An 18,833-nucleotide genomic window follows, 5' to 3' on the forward strand; every position below is an offset into this window, starting at 1 on the left:
TTTGCATTCTGTGTAACAGTATGTATTTTTCTTCCTTGTAAAGACAAATAAAGGAGTTGATCTTATTGTTCATGCAAAAACAATATTTTTTTCAATTCCATGTAAAGGTGGTTTTCAATATTCATTTTTTTGCAAGGCAAACGGGGTTAAGTGGCTTGCCCAAGGCCACACGGCTAGGTAATTACTGAGTGTCTGAGGTCGGATTTGAACCCAGGTACTCCTGACTCCAAGGCCAGTATTCTATCCACTGCGCCACCTAGCCGCCCTCAATATTCATTTTTATACAGTTTTGCATTCCATATTTTCTCCCTTTCACCCCCCCTCCCCAAGATAGCAAATAAAGGATATTCATGTACAATTATGTTAAATTTATTTTCATTTTAGTCAATTTGTGAAAGAAGAATCAGAACAAAAGGGGGAAAAATAAGAAAAAACAGACAAAAATCAATTTTAAAAAGTGAAAATAGTATGTTTTGGTCTGCATTCAGACTCCGTAGTTCTCTCTGGTTGTGGATGGCATTTTCCCTCACAAGTCTTTTGGAATTGCCTTGGATCTTTGTGTTGCTGAGAAGAGCTAAGTTTATCATTGATCATCACACAATGTTGCTGTTACTACGGGCAGTATTCTAGTTCTGTTCTCCTCACTCAGCATCAGGATAACTGGCTTTTTTTATAGCTCTAAAGTTTTACGCAATCTTTTACTTGTTGGCTCATTCGATGCTCTTAACGGAATTATATCCCATCTGCAGATAATGAAACTGAGACAGGTTAAATGACTTATCCTGGGTCACACATTAGGAGGATTTGAACTCAGGTCTTCCAATGTCAATTCCTTTGCTCCCACCACTGCGCCCCGAGTTTGGCCTAGGGGAGATCTGCTGGGAATCTCACGCTTGCTACTTCTCCCTGGATGACCTTGGGCTCCCCTTGCACAAAGTCTACGACTAAGTGACTCGGCCGTCCTTTGAAGACACGAAGTGATGGTTATACCCGCAGCCCCCCTCCAAGTACTGAAGGCTTGGGAATCCCCTTCCCCCCCCTTAGGAACAATGAAGTCCATGGACTTTAGACCCCGAATGAACCTTCGAGAAATTCTAGTTCACTTCTCCCTCTCGTCAGAGGAAGAAACTGGGGCTGGCCCAGAGAGGGGGAGCAAGGTGCCCAAGCTCCCAGGGGTGCTGAGGGGCAGAGCCTTTCCCCAATCTGCAGAAGCCCCGGGTTCAGACACAACGGCCTTTAGCAGAACCTTGGACAGACCCCGCCTCTTGGGGGCCCTGGGGCTGAGATTGGCCAGGAAGGGCATCATGCCCGGGGGGGGGGGGGCTTGGGATCCTGATTGGGGGCCTGCTTTCTCTGCCCCGCCCCCTCCCCCCGAGCTCTGCGGCTGTTGGGGGGCTCACTCCCTGGGGAGGACCCTGGCCCCCTCCCCCGAGCTCTGCGGCTGTTGGGGGGCTCACTCCCTGGGGCGGACCCTGGCCCGCTCAGGGAAGCGGGGGGAAGGGGAGGGGAGGGCAGGCCAGCTTTGAGGCGGAAGAGGAAACGCCCCAGGAAGGGTTCTGGGGCTGGTGATGGAGGGGAGGAGGGAGGAGGAGGAGGAGGGGGGGGAGGGGGAGGAGGGAGGAGGAGGAGGGGGAGGGGGAGGAGGGAGAGGAGGAGGAGGAGGAGGAGGAGGGAGGAGGGGCTGGTGGCGGGAGGAGGCGGGCGGGGCGGGCCTGGGCCTGGGCGGCTGCTCCTGCCTCCCCTCCACGCTCTCTCCCCGGCCCCGGCCCCGGCTCGGCCCCAGGTGACGTCCCCGGGCCCAGCGACCAGGTAAGGGCCGGGCCCCGCCCCTCCTCCCCTCCCCCGCGGGGCGGGGGCTCCCCGGGAACGCGGGCTCCGGGGTCGCGGCCCATCGCCTCGCAGGCCCCATCGGGCCCCGGGAGCCGGAAAGCCTGGGTTCTGGGCTCCGGCAGCGGTGTGACACTGGCCAAGGCCCCGCCGGGGCCTGTGTCCGGCTCTGTACAGCGCGGAGGGGGTCTCCGAGGACCCTTCCAGCGCCAGCCTTGAGGTGGGGCTCGGGGAGGAGCAGCCCCGGGCTAACGCCTCAGATGGCCGTGGGGCGCAGTCCTGGAGGCCGGGTGAGGAATGAGGCGGCTAAATGTAGCCCCTTCGGGGGCGCCTCCAGAGACCCTCAGATCCCCATCGCCATGCCCTTGAAGGATTTCTGCAGGAACTGAAGTCAGTCCCTCAGCCAAATAATTGGGGTTCCCTCCAGGGGGGAGAGTGGGCTGGCCCCCTCGGGACTCTGCTGTGCCCCAGGGTGATGGACTTCCAGGAGATGGGGTGTTGGGATCTCTCAGTTTTGGGGGTTTTTCCAGTTCACATGAAGATGGTAAGAAATCTCATCTTGGAAATCTCTTTTATTCCCTCTGTAGTCTTAGCCCTTCGTTTGAGAAGCAGGTGAAACGGTTTCCAAAGCACCCCTCCTTTGGTCACACCCATCACGGGGAAACCGGGGAAACTTCGGATTGCCGTTGCCGGGAAGAAGAAGAAGGCTAGGCCAATTACTCTAAGAAATCAGTGTGGGAGGGACCCTGGACCTTGAATCCGGAGACTAGGATTCCGGACCTGGCTCTGGCTTACTGTTGTGTGATGCTGGGCAAATCTCAGTTTCTCCAGTTGCAATTTTAAAAAGCTACGAGGTCCTTTTCAATGTCCTGAGGTGCCTTTGAGAGCTCTAAGTCTATTTTTCTGTGAACTGGTCATAGTACTAAACTTCTGTGAATTAACTGGTCAAAGTCACCTTGTGATCTCCTAACCTGATAATCCTCAGGTGACTTGAGCCAACCCTTCTGAATTCTGCCTTTCAACTGTGTTTGCTTAGACAGTCAGCAGAGTGACCACAAGGCAGTTGAGAAGCAAAGGTCAGTCTGATTTCAGTAGAATGGTCAGTGGAACTGAACCAAAATGTTCCTTGGAGGGCACTTGTAGAGTGGGAGAAGCCTCACATTTCTTTGCTTTTTCTTTTTTGAACTGGAGAACATCAGAGCTGATGTAGACCTTAGAGCAAAGCAAAGACAAAAAGCAGAAAGAGACCATAGAAAATGGTCTTTAAGAGACCTTAGAGGTAGGATCATAGAGATCAGTTAGGATTAGTCCATCCTTTCTGGTCTTCATTTGAGGCAGTTGGGATCTGAGGAATGATAAGGACTTGCCTAGGGTCACACAGCAAGTTCTTGGCAGAAATCTGTGTGGAATATAGAACTCTTGGCTTATAGGCTAGAACTTTTTTAAAAAAACAAAAAAACTATACTTGAAAATTTTCAGATTTCTTGATTCTTGGCCTAAGACAATCATTAATTTAATTATTAATAATATACTTAGCATCTATATAATATTTTAAGCATTGCCAATTGCTTTACATGTATTATCTGATGCTCACAATACCCTGTAAGGTAGGAGTTATTATAATATGATCTTCATTTTACTGGTAGGGAAACTGAGGTCAAAAGAAAGTAAATGACTAACCCAGGGTCACACAGTAAGGGTCAAAGGCTGATTTGAAGCGAGTCTATTATGCATTTCCTTGCATCTGGCTACAAATTAATCTGATAATTACATATTTCCTTGACTTCTCAAACATAGTTTCATTTTCATTAGTCCATCCCTGCAGTCCCAAAGTAAAGGTAAGAGTGGGCAGCTTGGTGGCGCAGTGGATAGAGCACCACCTCTGGAGTCAGGAGTACCTGGGTTCAAATCCAGGCTCAGACACTTAATAATTACCTAGCTGTGTGGCTTTGGGCAAGCCACTTAACCCTGTTTGCCTTGCAAATAAAAAAAAAAACCTAAAAAAAAGAGAGTGGGCAAAAGAACAAAAACCTTCTGGACTTGGATTAAAGATAGCAGGGCTAGGGGAAGGAAAGAGAAATTATAAGGAGATAGATTGTGGCTCACAAGGAAGAATCGCTGACAATTATTGTTACCCAACCTAAAAATGGAATATAATTCCTCTCTGGAGCTCATTATTGGATGTGTTCAACAGGAATCACCTACTGTGGGCAGAACACTGTATTGTGAGGCACGAGGTTTGGATAAAACCATAATCCCTACTATGATGGGGGCGGGAGGGGGCAGTGCTTATTGTCTAGGAATGTATCTGCATAAGCACTTGTAAGGTCCATTGATACAGGTCTCCTTGTTCCTCATGCAAGATACTCCATCACCCTCTCTGTTCATTCTCACTGGTTGTCCCCCCATGCCAGGAATGTTGCTTCTCCTTGTTTCTATCTGCTTGTTTCTTTTCCTTTTTTTGTTGTTGGAAGGCAGTGGGGAGGGACAGCTAGGTGGTGAAGTGTGTAGAGCACTGGTCCTGAAGTGTGGAGTACCTGAGTTCAAATCTGACCTCAGACACTTAATAATTACCTAGCTGTGTGGCCTTGGGCAAGTCACTTAACCCCATTGCCTTGCAAAAACCAAAAAAAAAAAAAAGTGGGGCTTAGTGACTTGCCAAGGTTACACAGCTAGTAAGTATCAAGTATCTGAGGCTGGATTTGAATTCCTGACTCCAGAGTCAGTGCTCTATCCCCTGTACTACCTAGCAGTCCCCACATCCTCATTTTCTTGACTGAAAACCTACCCTCTGCAAGAAGACTTTTTTGGTCCCCTTAAATCTCAATGTCTTCCCTCTTAGATTGTCTCCAGTTTATCTCATATATTTTGTTTGTGCATAGATGTTTGCATATTGTTTCCCCAGGTAGATTATAAGCTCCTTGAGGGCAGGGCCTGGGTTTGGCTTTGCCTGGAACATGGTAAATTTTTTCTAAGTTAATTGATTGTAGATGGATCACAAGGAGTGCTGTAGATCAATTTGTGCTTTCAGTTACATATTATCTTGAATCTTATTTTTTTTTTAGGATTTTGCAAGGCAAATGGGGTTAAGTGGCTTGCCCAAGGCCACACAGCTAGGTAATTATTAAGTGTCTGAGACCAGATTTGAACCCAGGTACTCCTGACTCCAAGGCCGGTGCTTTATCCACTATGCCACTTAGCCGCCCCTTGAATCTTATTTTTATTAGAGAAAAAGGTGCTGCTGTGTATTGAAAAGAGCCTCTGGCTAGGAGTCAGATCTGGGATTGCTAATACGTTAAATGTTTAAACACAAAATGTCAGAAGTAGAAAGAAACTTAGAGATTGTTTTATATCTTGATATCAAACTCAAATAGAAACTGTGCCACTAACTATACATATAAATCCCTGAAGGTCGCATATTAACTCATAAAACTATCTATTAACATTATTTATATTCAGTTCTATTTGGAGAGGGACAGTTGGTGGAGAGAGTGCCAGACCTGTAGTAAGGAAGACTCTTCTTCCTGAGTTCATATCCAGTCTCACACTCTTAACTGTGTGACCCTAGGCAAGTTACTTTATCATATTCGCTTCAGTTTCCTCCTTTATAAAATGAGCTGGAGAAGGAAATGGCAAATCGCTTCAGTATCTTTACCAAGAAAACTCTTCATGGGACCTTAAAGAATGAGAAACAAATAAAAAAGACTAACAACAAATTATATTTTTATTTAGTTAAGTATTTCCCGATTCCATTTTTATCGGTTCAAAGTGCATTCAGGAGTATTGTGGATTACAAACCCTTCATTTGACAGCTGAGTTAACTGAAGCCCAGACAAGAAGAAATGAATTTGTCTCAGGTCACCCAGTTAATAAATGACAGAGGTAGGACCAGAACTCACATCTTATGAATCCTAAGCTAATATATCGTTTCTTCTACCCTATACTATACTCTCTACTAAGTCACTTAAACTTCTTAAGATGATGTATAAAAAGACACTGTAAAGAAAGGAATCACGGGGGCGGCTAGGTGGTACAGTGGATAAAGCACCGGCCCTGGAGTCAGGAGTACCTGGGTTTAAATCTGGTCTCAGTCACTTAATAATTACCTAGCTGTGTGACCTTGGGCAAGCCACTTAACTCCATTTGCCTTGCAAAAAAGAAAAGAAAGGGATCACTTTTTCATTATCATTTCATTATTATTGCTGCAGAAGAACATCTCTTTGAGTTCATGCCCCTACCACTGTCTGCTTAGGGGGTGTGTGGGAGTGATAATACTATGCATTGTATTTGGAGTCGAGGTGTTGGAGAGGCAGGAGAAACAACCGTAGAGGTTTCTTTCCAGCTCAGTAATTCAGTGAGTTCTCTCTGAAAATTCAAATTTCTGCTGCTTGTTCTGAAAAGTGAGCTTGAAACAGTTTAGCCACTTCTCTTGAATGTTGTAACGATGCCAGCTGGGCTCCTTTAGACCAGTTACATAATAACATTGGGTCTTCCATGCTTCCTGCAGATAGAGAACCACTCTGATGGTTAGGGCTGGAGGACTGCAACGTAGAGTCTAGTAGCAGAACTGGACGGGATCTTCTTAGAGACCATTCGACCAACCCATCCATTTGAGAAACAAAGAAATTGAGATTTAGACTGGGGTAGGAATTTGCCCAAAGTTTCTGGCAGAGCTGAGCAGCTAGGTAACATAGTGGATAGAGTATTAGGTCTGGAGTCAGGAAGACTCATCTTCTTGAGTTCAAATCCAGCCTCAGACTAGCTGGATGACCTTGCAAAAGACACTTAATCCTTTTTGCCTCAGTTTCCTCATCTATAAACTGAGCTGGAGAAGAAAATGGCAAACCACTCCAGTAACTTTGCCAAGAAAAGCCCAAATGGGATCATGGAGAGTTGAATACAACTGAGCAACAACCACAGCTTGAAGAGTTAGGTCAAGAGAGGTCTCCTACCCTCAAAGCCTTTAGGGTTTGGTCAGTAGGACTTTTGTCCAGTTCACTTTCTGAGTGTTAGGAGGGGCAGAGAGAGACACTCTGCCTCAGGCCTATGTATTCTGGACATGTTGTTTAAGGGAGGCTGTCATCTGACCCTGCTCTATCAACCATACTACCCCATATAACATGGTACCCTACTTGTAGTTTTGTAGGTTCCTGACCCATATAGAGTTAAGGAGATGTCTTCCAAATCACTTTGCAAACCTTAAAGTGCTATTTAAATGGAAGTTATTATGCTTCCCCCTCCTTCTGCTAGATTCTGGAGTTTGTGTAGTACAGGAACTGAAAACAGAATCTCTAGAAACAATTGGTTTCAGAACCCAGGTTGTCATTCAGGAAGGAGCTGGACTTTGGTGAAAGAACCCCTGGACTAGGAGTCCTGAGTTCAAGTCTAAGCTAAGTCTCAGTAGTGATTTTTAACTTCTTTGTGTGTTATCTTTCTCTTCCCCCCGCATATGATCACAAATACTTGACTTGTCATAATAGATTTGCAGTTTCATATGCAATTACCTTTTTTCTTTTTTTTTAGATTTTTTTGCAAGGCAGTGGGGGTTAAGTGACTTGCCCAAGGCCACACAGCTAGGTAATTATTAAGTGTCTGAGGTCACATTGAACTCCGGTACTCCTGACTCCAGGGCCAGTGCTCTATCCACTGCACCACTTAGCTGCCCCTACAATTTTCTTTTTAAAAAAATTATACTATGTTATAGAAATACTTGTTTTATTCCATAAATTAAAAAGAAAATAAAGATAAAAAAGGAAACTTGACTATATATTTCCTTGGCCTTTGAATACCTGTACAATTTAGTGTTTGTCTAGGAACAGCCTCCAAAGGGAAAGAAAGGAAATTTTTCTATTTTGTTCATTCTTGTTCTGTCCCACACCCTACTCATTCAGGTCAGAGCCTGTTGCTTCTTTTTCTCCTTCTTGACTGGGAACTCCCTGAGGGTACTTGACAATATGTTTTCCTCTTTATACATAGGACCATAGATGGAAGGAACCTCAGAGACCATCTAGCCCATTTTACATATGAGGAAACTGAGACCAGGGGAAGTTTGGTGAGTCATCCAAAGTCAGACATGTATATATATGTACATATATATATATATACACACTTTAGAAAGATTTTATTATTTTTGAATTTTACAAATTTCCCCATTCTTGCTTCCCTCCCCCACCCCCCACAGAAGGCATTCTGTTAGCCTTTACATCGTTTCTGTGGTATACATTGATCTCAGTTGAATGTTATGAGAGAGAAATCATATCCTTAAAAAAGAAAAATAGAGTATAAGAGATTGCAAAATTACATAATAAGATAACAGAGTTTTTTCTTTCTAAATTGAAGGTAATAGTCTTTGGTCTTTGTTCAAACTCCACAATTCTTTCTCTGGATACAGATGGTATTCTCCATTGCAGAGAGCCCCAAATTGTCCCTGATTGTTGCACTGATGGAATGAGCAAGTCCATTAAGGTTGATTATTGCTCCCATGTTGCTGTTAGGGTGTACAGTGTTTTTCTGGTTCTGCTCATCTCATTCAGCATCAGTTCATGAAAATCCTTCCAGGCTTCCCTGAATTCCTATCCCTCCTGGTTTCTAATAGAACAATAGTGTTCCATGATATACATACACCACAGTTTGTTCAGCCATTCCCCAATTGAAGGACATTCACTTTTTCCAGTTCTTTGCCACCACAAACAGGGCTGCTATGAATATTTTTGTACAGGTGATGTTTTTACCCTTTTTCATCATCCCTTCAGGGTATAGACCCAGTTAGTGGTTTGCTGGATCAAAGGGTATGCACATTTTTGTTGCCCTTTGGGCATAATTCCAAATTGCTCTCCAGAAAGGTTGGGTGAGTTCAAAGCTCCACCAACAATGTATTAGTGTCCGAGATTTCCCACATCCTTTCCAACGTTGATTATTGTACTTTCTGGTCATATTGGCCAGTCTGAGAGGTGTGAGGTGGTATCTCACAGATGCTGTAATTTGCATTTCTCTAATAAGTAATGATTTAGAGCCATTTTTCATATGACTATGGATTGCTTTGATTTCCTCATCAGTAAATTGCCTTTACATATCTTTTGGCCATTTGTCAATTGGAGAATGGCTTGGTTTCTTTTAAATTTGATTCAGTTGAAATTTAGAAATGAGTCCTTTGTTGGAAATACTAGTTGTAAAAATTGTTTCCCAATTTACTATATTTCTTTTGATCTTAGTTACAGTGGTTTTATTTGTGCAAAATCCTTTTAATTTAATGTAATCAAAATTATGTAGTTTGTTTTTAATGATGTTCTCCATCTCTTCCTTGGTCATAAACTGCTTCCCTTTCCATAGGTCTGACAAGTAAACTACTCCTTGATGTTCAAGTTTGCTTATAATAATGTTTTTTATGTCTAAATCCTTTATCCATTTTGATCTTATCTTGGTGAAGGGTGTAAGGTGTTAGTCTATTCCAAGTTTTTGCCTTACTAACTTCCAATTTTCCCAGCAGTTTTTATTGAAGAGAGAGTTTTTATCCCAAAAGCTGGACTCTTTGGGTTTATCAAACAGCAAATTACTATAATCCTGCTATTGCACCTAATCTATTCCACTGATCTACCACTCTGTTTCTTAGCCAATACCCAACAGTTTGATGAATGATGCTTATAATATAATTTTAGATATGGTAAGGCTAAGCCCCCTTCTTTTGACCATTTTTTCATTGAATCCCTGGAAATTTTTGACTTTTTATTTCTCCATATGAATTTACTTACAACTTTTTTTTTAGATTTTTCAAGGCAATGGGGTTAAAGTGGCTTGCCTAAGGCCACATGGCTAGGTAATTATTAAGTGTCTGAGGTTGGATTTGAACCCAGGTACTCCTGACTTAAAGGCCACTGCTCTATTCACTGTGTCACCTAGCCGCCATCTAGCCGCCCCCCCCCTCCCGCCACCTAGCCACCCCCTACTTACACGTTTTTCTAATTGATTTAAGTAATTTTTTGGAGATTTGATCGGTAGGGCACTAAACAGGTGGTTTAGTTTTGGTAAAATTGTCATTTTTATTATATTAGCTCTACCTATCCATGAGCAGTTGATGTTTGCCCAGTTATTTAAATCTGATTTGTGTGAGAAGTGTTTTATAATTGTTTTCAAAAAGTTTCTGAGTCTGCCTTGGCAAATAGACTCCCAGGTATTTTATATTGTCTGAGGTTACTTTGAATGGGATTTCTCTTCTAGCCCTTTCGGCTGTATCTTACTAGTCATATATATATATACATATATATATGTATATATGTATATATATATATATATATATATATATATATATATATAAATGTCATGGATTTATAAGGGTTTATTTTATATCCTGCAACTTTGCTACAGTTGCTAATTATTTCTAAAAGTTTTTTAGATGATTTTTTTGGGATTCTCTAGGTATACCATCATGTCATCTGCAGAGAGTGAGAGTTTTGTCTCTTCCTTCTCAATTCTAATTCCTTCAATTTCTTTTTTCTTCTCTTATTGCTGAGGCTAACATTTATTTATTTATTTATTTATTTATTTATTTATTTATTTATTTATTTATTTTTAGGGTTTTTGCAAGGCAAATGGGGTTAAGCGGCTTGCCTAAGGCCACACAGCTAGAGTCTGAGGCCGGATTTGAACTCAGTTACTCCTGACTCCAGGGCCAGTGCTCTATCCACTGTGCCACCTAGCTGCCCCTGAGGCTAACATTTCTAATACAATATTGAATAGTAGTAATGATAATGAGCATCCTTGTTTCACCCCTGATCTTATTGGGTATGCCTTAAGCCTATCCCCAATGCATATAATGTTTATTGATGGTTTTAGATAGATACTGCTTATTATTCTAAGGAACAATTCATTTATTCCTACACTTTCTACTGTTTTCAATAGGAACGGATGCTGTATTTTGTCAAAAGCTTTTTCAGAATCTATTGATATAATCATATGATTTCTGATAGGTCTGTTATTGATATAATTAGTTATACTAACAGTTTTCCTAATATTGAACCAACCCTGCATTCCTGGAATAAATCCTATTTGGTCATAGTATATTATCCTAGTGATAACTTGTAATCGGCTTGCTAAGATTTTATTTAAGATTGTAGCCTCTATATTCATTAGGGAAATAGGTCTATAATTTTCTTTCTCTGTTTTAACTCATCCTGGTTTAGTATCAGCACAATATTGGTGTCATAGAAAGAGTTAGGCAGAGTTCTGTCTTTCCCCATTTTCCCAAAGAGTTTATATAGAATTGGAACCAATTGTTCCTTAAATGTTTGATAGAATTCACTTGTGAATCCATCTAGTCCTGGAGATGTTTTCTTAGGGAGTTCAATAATGGCTTGTTGAATTTCTTTTTCTGAGATATGGTCGTTTAGGTTTTTAATTTCCTATTCATTTAATCTGGGCAACTTATATTTTTGTAAATATTTGTCCATTTCATTTAGATTGTCAAATTTATTGGCCTAGAGTTGGGCAAAATAATTCTGAATTATTACTTTAATTTCCTCCTCATTGGTGCTGAGTTCACCTTTTTCATTTATGATACTAGTAAGTTAGTTTTCTTTTTTCTTTTTTTTAATCAAATTGACCAGAGGTTTATCAATTTTATTGTTTTTTTTCATAAAACCAACTCTTGGTTTTATTTATTAGTTCAATAGTTTTCTTGCTTTTGATTTTATTAATTTCTCCTTTAATTTTTAGAATTTGTAATTTGGTATTTAATTGGGGGTTTTTAATTTGTTCTTTCTCTAATTTTTTTAGTTGCATATTTAGTTCATTGATTTCCTCTTTCTCTAATTTATTCATGTGAGCATTTAAAGATATAATATATCCAGGGGCGGCTAGGTGGTGCAGTGGATAAAGCACCAGCCCTGGAGTCTCAGACACTTAATAATTACCTAGCTGTGTGGCCTTGGGCAAGCCACTTAACCCCATTGCCTTACCCAAAAAAAACCCCTAAATAAATAAAGATATAATATATCCTCTGACAGCTGCCTTGAACGAATCCCATAGGTTTTGGCTTTTTATTTCATTATTGTCATTATCTAGGATGAAAGAATTAATTCTTTCTATAATTTGTTGTTTGATCCACTAATTTTTTAAAATGAGGTTATTTAGTTTCCAATTACTTTTGGGTCTGTATCTCCCTGGTCCAGTATTGCATGTGATTTTATTGCATTATGATCTGAGAAAGATGTATTCACTATTTCTGCCTTTCTGCAGTTGATGATTATGTTTTTATGCTCTAGTACATGGTCATTTTTTTATGTAAATGCCATGTACTGAAGAAAAAAAGTATATTCCTTTCTGTCTCCATTCAGTTTCCTCTACAAAGTCAGACATATATTAAAGTTTATGAGGGAGGACCCCAAATACAGGTCATCTCACTTCAGAGCCAGTGCTTTCTTCCCCATGATATCCAACTATGATAACTTTTCTGTGACTTTTGATTAAAAATTAGTCATCATTGATTTCTTAGGCTATGGTACTTGGAGTAGAGAACCAACTTCCAAGGATGTGTTGAGAATGTCAGTTAAGGTTCTTAGTAATGTGCTCTGTACCCCATCATTGTAGGACAATAGGGATTAAGTGGTTACTAGTACAAAGGCTAAGTTGGCTATTTGGGGAGGTACAAAATTTAGGGAAGGTTTGCTCATTCTTCCCTGAAGGGGCTCACTCTTTAGTAGAGAAATAAGACAGAGACAGACATCAAGTCTCACTATTTTAAAAAATGCCTTTAATAAGAGCTTAAGATCCCAAGGGGAGAACCTGACTGGGAAAGGGGTATGAGGGAAGGAAATGGTTTCATTTGATTGTGTTCTTTCTCTGCTTAGGAATGTGAAGACCCCAGAAGTCCCAAGTGTTCAATTGACTAAGGCAACTAGAAGAAGATAGCAGAAGATATGGGTCTGAGCAAAGAAGAAAGTTGTACTCGGCGGCCTCCTATCAAGGGGCATTCAGAGCGCCCAGAAATGGCCAACCGAGTCATCACTATTGTCTTCCTAGCCCTGCTTATAGACTTACTGGGCTTCACTCTTATCCTTCCCCTCTTGCCTTCCATCTTGGACCACTATGGCAGATCCAATGTGAGTGACATTGTTCCCAGGGATCATGAAACACTGGGTGGGGGGGAGGTGATCATAATTGGGTAGGGAAGGGTATAGCAGTGCCCCTTCTTACCTGGTTATCTTTGAATTTTATATACATACACAGATACACACACACACACACCTTTCTAACAAGGGTAGGAAACCTTTTTTTCTGCTGAGGACCATTTGGATGTTTATATATCATCACTTTTAGTCATACAGATTTATCAACCTAAAAATTATCCTGCTATATTTGGTCAAACATTAAATTAATTCACCCTTAACAGGCTCCTAAATTTATTGAATTTTGAGTCCTGCTTGCAGTTGCCTTGGCAACTGCAGATGATTTTTTGGGGGGCAGATGTTCCCCACCCTCACTTTATAAGAATCAAGGAGATTTAGGGTAAAGAATTCTTGGACTAGAATAGGGACTCTGGAATGGAATCCTGACTTATTAAAATTCTTTATAAACCTTACGTTGCTAGAGAAATATGAATGGTTCATTATTATCTAAATATTTAAGGCACATGTGTTCGTTTGGGGAAAGGAAGGGATGTGTTTATGGCATTTGGGAGTTTGTAAGATAACTTACATTAATTAAGTTTTAGATGAATTCTTTGACTCAATTCTACATATATATGCTCCACACCCACCCAAACAAAAGACTTCCTCCTACTCTAGGACTTCCTTGTCTAGCTAGAACTGGGCTCCCATGGTGGTTATTGGAGCAGGACAGAGGGGAAGAGGCTCATTGGTGGGACTGTTTGACAAGCTTTTCTCCTTTCTGTAGGACCCTTTCTATCAGTCCTTACAGCAGAGTGTGGACTGGTTCGCTGCCATTGTTGGTGTGCCACCTGAGAGGAAATATAACAGCGTCCTATTTGGAGGTACAAGTCTCTCTGTGAACCTGCACTTGGTTTCACTGTGGGCTGAGCATCTAACACAGGGGTTTACTTAAGAGTCCACAGGGTCAGGCAGCTAGAGGTGGCACAGTAGAAAGAGACCAGCCCTGGAGTCAGGAGGACCTGAGTTCAAATCCAGATTCAGACACTGAATAATTACTTAGCTGTGTGATCTTGGGCAAGTCATTTAACCTCATTGCCTTGCAACAAAACAAAAACAAAACTAAAAACAAAAAGTTCACAGGGTCCCCCACTTCCTCTTCTGATCTTTATGTAGTTGGAATGCTCCCTGAGCAAGCATCATTTGGACTCTCTCTCAATCTGTTTTTCTTATAAATGTGGATAACACTCCTACCCATCCTTTTAAAGCATAGCATTTATGCTCTTTCCTTCATGAAGCTTTCCCTGCTCCTGGATTGGTAAAAGCTTTCTTCCTTGAACCCTATAATTTAGGGATTTTTATACCTTTTTAATGTATTGACTGTGCATTACAATTACCTACACTTTTTCCCCATATTAAATTGTAAACTCTGTAAATGAGAATAGTTAGATCTAGTAGAAAGTAATCTCTTCCCATAGAATATAAGTGTCTTGAGAAGGGCAGTGACTATTTTCATTTTTCTCCTCTCCCAGCTCAGCCCAGTCAGGGTACATTATAGGAATGTAATCCCTATTTAGTGAATTGAACTGAATTTGATTTGATTGAGGATGTGTTCTTATATAAACTTTGTCTCCAAAGGTATGCAGGTAAATGTTGAATAACCAGATCTCTTGCAAGGGGGGTGGGAATGATACAAACTTTAAGTTTAATTTGCATTGTCAGAATTTTCTCTAGCACTTTTTGAAGCCTAGACAATCAACTATAAATCAAGCCCCAATATGTAGCATAGAAGTGTAAATGTTCATGCTGAAAATTTAACAACCAGACTTTATAAACTGGCTTGTGCTGACTGCAGCTCATAACGGATAAGATACTTTAACTTTACAGCTGGAAGGGATCTTAGAGACCATCTAGTTTTGTTCCAACTCCTTCATTTATAGATGAGGAATCAGAGATGAAGTGATTTATCTAATGTCAAATTAGGAAAGAAAGGAAAAAGTTGGGGGTTTTGAACCTAGAAGCTCTGATTCTAAATTTAGTACTCTTTTTAACTTAAATCATGCTTAACAGATATTGTTAAATGGGGGGATAGAAAGAATAAATGTTTCTCAGGCCAGTTAGGAGAATAAAGTAATCTCACAGATATGATAAGAATAAGAATAGCATAAAACCCTGAATCGCTTTTCAGTCTAATTTGGCAAATATTTAATTAGATATTATGCAGCCAGCTCTGCTGTTTTCAGGGAGACATGAGGAGGGAAAAGAAACTTCTAGGATTATGTAAATTCAGGACTGACAAAGATGTTAAAAATTATCTTGACCTCTCTATTTTACAGTAGGGGGAGATTAAGTCACTGAGAATGTTGCTTAAGGTCACAAAACTAAAAAGTGACAGAACTTGAACTTGAACCATGGTCTTCTGACCCCAGGTCAACAGGCATAGAGATAAGTAGAAAGGAGGCAGAACCCTATCATAAAGAGGACAACAATTTTAAAATGTAAATAATGCCACATAAATGTGAAATATGCTATTATTAAAAATAGATCTCATGGCCTACCATTGCTGGGGGAAGGAGGGTGTGGGAATAAATATTTATTAGGAGTAAGTGCCAGATACTATCCTAATCACTTTATAAACATTATTTCATTTGACCTAGTATGAGCAGATATGGAACTGATGGTTGGTTATAAATATTAGCTAGCATTTATATCATATTTTAAGATTTTCAAAGGTGGTAATATTATTTCATTACGTGTCAATGAATGGAAGGTCACACAGCCAATAAGTATCTAAGGCTGAATTTGAACTCAGTTTTCCTGATTCTAGATCCAGGGCTATTTTCACTTTACCATCTACCTGCCTATATTATTATTAGTATTGGGATTAGTATTTTTTTTTTTGGCTAGGCAGTGGGGTTAAATGACTTGCCCAAGGTCACACAGCTAGGTAATTACTAAGTGTCTGAGATCAGATTTGAACTCAGGTCCTCCTGACTCCAGGGTCAGTGCTCTATCGCACTGTGCCCCCAAGCTTCCCCTTTGGTATCAGTATTAGTAGTAGTGGTAGAAATGGGAGTTGGTAGTAGTTAGTAGGAAGATGATTCTTGGGACTGTGGCATAACTCTGTCCTCTCAGCATTTTAGCCTAAGTATAATTATAAAGTCTAGGAAGGGTGTCCCCAGTGTTCTTTCAGTCACCCTGCAGCTTCTCTCTCCTTCCCAACTGAGAAATTTGTCTTGCCCTCCATTCCCAGAGGCCTTGATCCCTCTTCCCATAAAGATTGATGGCTGAAAGCCCATAGTAGGAGGATGGCAATAAAATGTGAAGGAGGGAGCAGGGCTGTGTAAAGCAGTTTACTGAAGGAAGGAACTGCAGGATGGGTCTGAAGCAGACCCTAGCAGTCAGTTGTTTGGTGAATGCTGTAGAAAAACAGGGTGTTGTGATTTCCATGGGGGTCTGAGAGTCATTTGGGATAAGATTTGTTTTTTCAGTCAAGTTTCATTTCTTCTGGAAATGACACTCAACTAGCCTCAACTGGGCAAGAGTGAAACCCAGGCCTGGATCCAACAGATTGGTTAAGGTGTGTTATCCTTCTACCACATCTATATTTTCATTAGCACTCTGCCAGATTAAACATTGAAAGAAAACCATCTCTTACGACAGAATTTCAGAACCTTGGACAAGACCTTTAGGTGTAGGCTTCTGTCTACTGATTCTCCTGAATTTTGGACAAACCTTAGGAGGGGAAAGCCCATCTTTGCCATAGAAAAGATTTCCAGAGAAAATGTGTGGAAATTATTACTGATCTGAGGGGCAGGAACACTAATCCTCTCTCTCTCTCTTTTAGGTTTGATTGGCTCTGTCTTTTCCATCCTGCAGTTTTTCTTCTCTCCTCTCACTGGGGCAGCATCAGATTCCTTTGGGAGGCGGCCAGTCATGTTGCTGACTTTGGTATGACTCCTCAGGGTCTGCAGATCAGTGTTTGTACAAATACTTGGGTAAACAACCTTTATCTTCCTTGCCCCGAGTCAAGTATTTACCTGTTAAAAGAGAGATAGGCATTTAAATGAAATCTTAATCTGACAGGTAAATTTGACAATACAGTATCTGTGTCAAGGAACATAATTTCCCCTCAGTGGAATCTCTGAAGACTTTGTCAGAGAAGCTACCTCTTGTTAAGACTTATTTAAGTCTCTTCATTTTACTTTGTGTTAACAAGATGATTCATATATTTCAACCGTCTTTGGTTAGTTGTCTTTGAAAATTACATTTTATTAATTCATTTTTTCTATCATTTCATGATATGTGATCTCCCTGAATTAAACTTTCATTTTTAATGAAGAAAAATTAAATAAAAATATCAGATATGATGACTATGATTGACAATGTATATAACGTTTGGCCCTAGCAGATTTGTACTTCGGCCATGAGAAGGGTTGTTTGTATATCTCATTATTTACTTTCCAGAATCATCACTGGTTTTTCATGTATCCAGGATCTGACTTTCGTCTAGTGATCTTAGCTGCTTTTTTTTTTAATATAAGATGAACAAGAATGGTATAATAGGAGCAATGTTGGACTAGAAGTCAGGAAACTTGGATTTCATTCATTCAGAAAATATTTATTCAGCACCTGTACTAGCTAGGTTCTTAGGCTTGTCCAAATTGATACAAATCATCTCTGCAGCTTAAAGATCTTTTACTGTGATGTAGGAAAGACATGCACATAAGAGCAAAGCAAGATATACTGAGGCAAAGGAGAAATAGAGATTGAGTGCTGGGAGAAATTATGTAGGGAAGAGAGTCAGGGAAGCTTTCATGGAGCAGGTGGATATTTAGGGAGGTGGGAATTCATTCCAGACAGAGTCATCCAGTTAGGCTGGAGTATAGAATCCTTGAAGCATAATAGAATTTTTATCCTGGCCATTTCAATAACTCACTTTGTAACCACGATTCATTTTTCCTCTGAACCTCACTATTCTCCTTTACCCCATGAGAAGGTTGAACTAGAATTCCCTCCTATCTCTGAAATTTGGTGATCCAATTGAACTGGTCAGGCTTTTAGAGAAACTTATACCAAGCCTTCAGAGGAACAGTTACTCTAATTTTTAGATTCTACAGGGGTGGAAAGATAAATGTGAAGGGGATAAAATTGTATGTTCCCTCATCCTCCCTCCCTATAAACAAGAAGGTGAGATGTACCCAGAGGATGGGAAGGAAATGTGGGCCATTATGGCAACACCCTTGGAACCTCTCTCCCTGCCTAGCACTTGTGACCATTTGGCTGCCCTTGAGGGGCCCAGGAACTTTAGAACTGTTAATAGATTCTGAGGTCAGCTAGGGCTTAGTATAAATAATGACTTCTCTTGCTTGCCCCTAGGTGGGACTAATCATATCCTATGCGTTGTGGGCTCTCTCCAAAAACTTCGGCATCTTTCTGCTCTCCAGGATAATTGGAGGAATCAGCAAAGGCAATGTTAGCCTTTCCACAGCTGTCATTGCAGACCTGAGTTCACCCCAGGCTAGGAGCAAGGGGATGGTGAGTCTTGGAGAGTCCACTTAGCTGTGTCTCCTTAAGTCTCTTTCTCTTTTCCTGCTGCATTGGAGGATTTGAGCCATAAAGAAGCTAGCAGAGCTTCTTACACCATTAGCCATGTCTCTATTTGCTTCACTGTCTTCTAGGAGTCAGGATTTCTTTTTTAATCATTTGTAACCTCTGGGTTTCAGTATCCTCATCTGTAAAATAGGAATGATAATTTCTGGCTTGCTGACTTCATAGAGTGGTGTGATGAGCCAGTGAAATAAAAGAGGCAAAAATATTATTGTAATTACAAAAAGAACAAAAAAATCCCCTATACCCTGCAGATACAGTTCCTGATATTTTTTGAGTAGTTACATCTACCATTCA

General features: G+C 40.8%; 1 protein-coding gene across 6 annotated transcripts in view; it reads left to right on the top strand.

Annotated features, from left to right (window-relative positions):
* Positions 1-1,709: 1,709 nt before the first annotated feature.
* Positions 1,710-18,833, top strand: part of MFSD10 (major facilitator superfamily domain containing 10) — a 51,108-nt gene continuing 33,984 nt past the window's right edge. The window contains exons 1-6 of one of the 6 annotated variants that reach the window (XM_074229896.1): positions 1,710-1,809; positions 7,804-7,879; positions 12,669-12,920; positions 13,714-13,810; positions 16,774-16,877; positions 18,306-18,464. In XM_074229896.1, the coding sequence (XP_074085997.1) occupies positions 12,738-12,920; positions 13,714-13,810; positions 16,774-16,877; positions 18,306-18,464 (543 nt within the window). In that variant the 5' untranslated portion in view covers positions 1,710-1,809; positions 7,804-7,879; positions 12,669-12,737. Of the gene's footprint in view, positions 1,810-2,130; positions 2,534-4,977; positions 5,710-5,921; positions 6,471-6,490; positions 7,405-7,443; positions 7,880-12,668; positions 12,921-13,713; positions 13,811-16,773; positions 16,878-18,305; positions 18,465-18,833 lie in introns of those variants that run through there. The other 5 variants (XM_074229898.1, XM_074229895.1, XM_074229899.1 and 2 more) reach the window with 5 other exon arrangements.

Source organism: Macrotis lagotis, chromosome 3 (assembly GCF_037893015.1).
Source record: "Macrotis lagotis isolate mMagLag1 chromosome 3, bilby.v1.9.chrom.fasta, whole genome shotgun sequence".
Classification (NCBI taxonomy): Eukaryota; Metazoa; Chordata; class Mammalia; order Peramelemorphia; family Peramelidae; genus Macrotis; species Macrotis lagotis.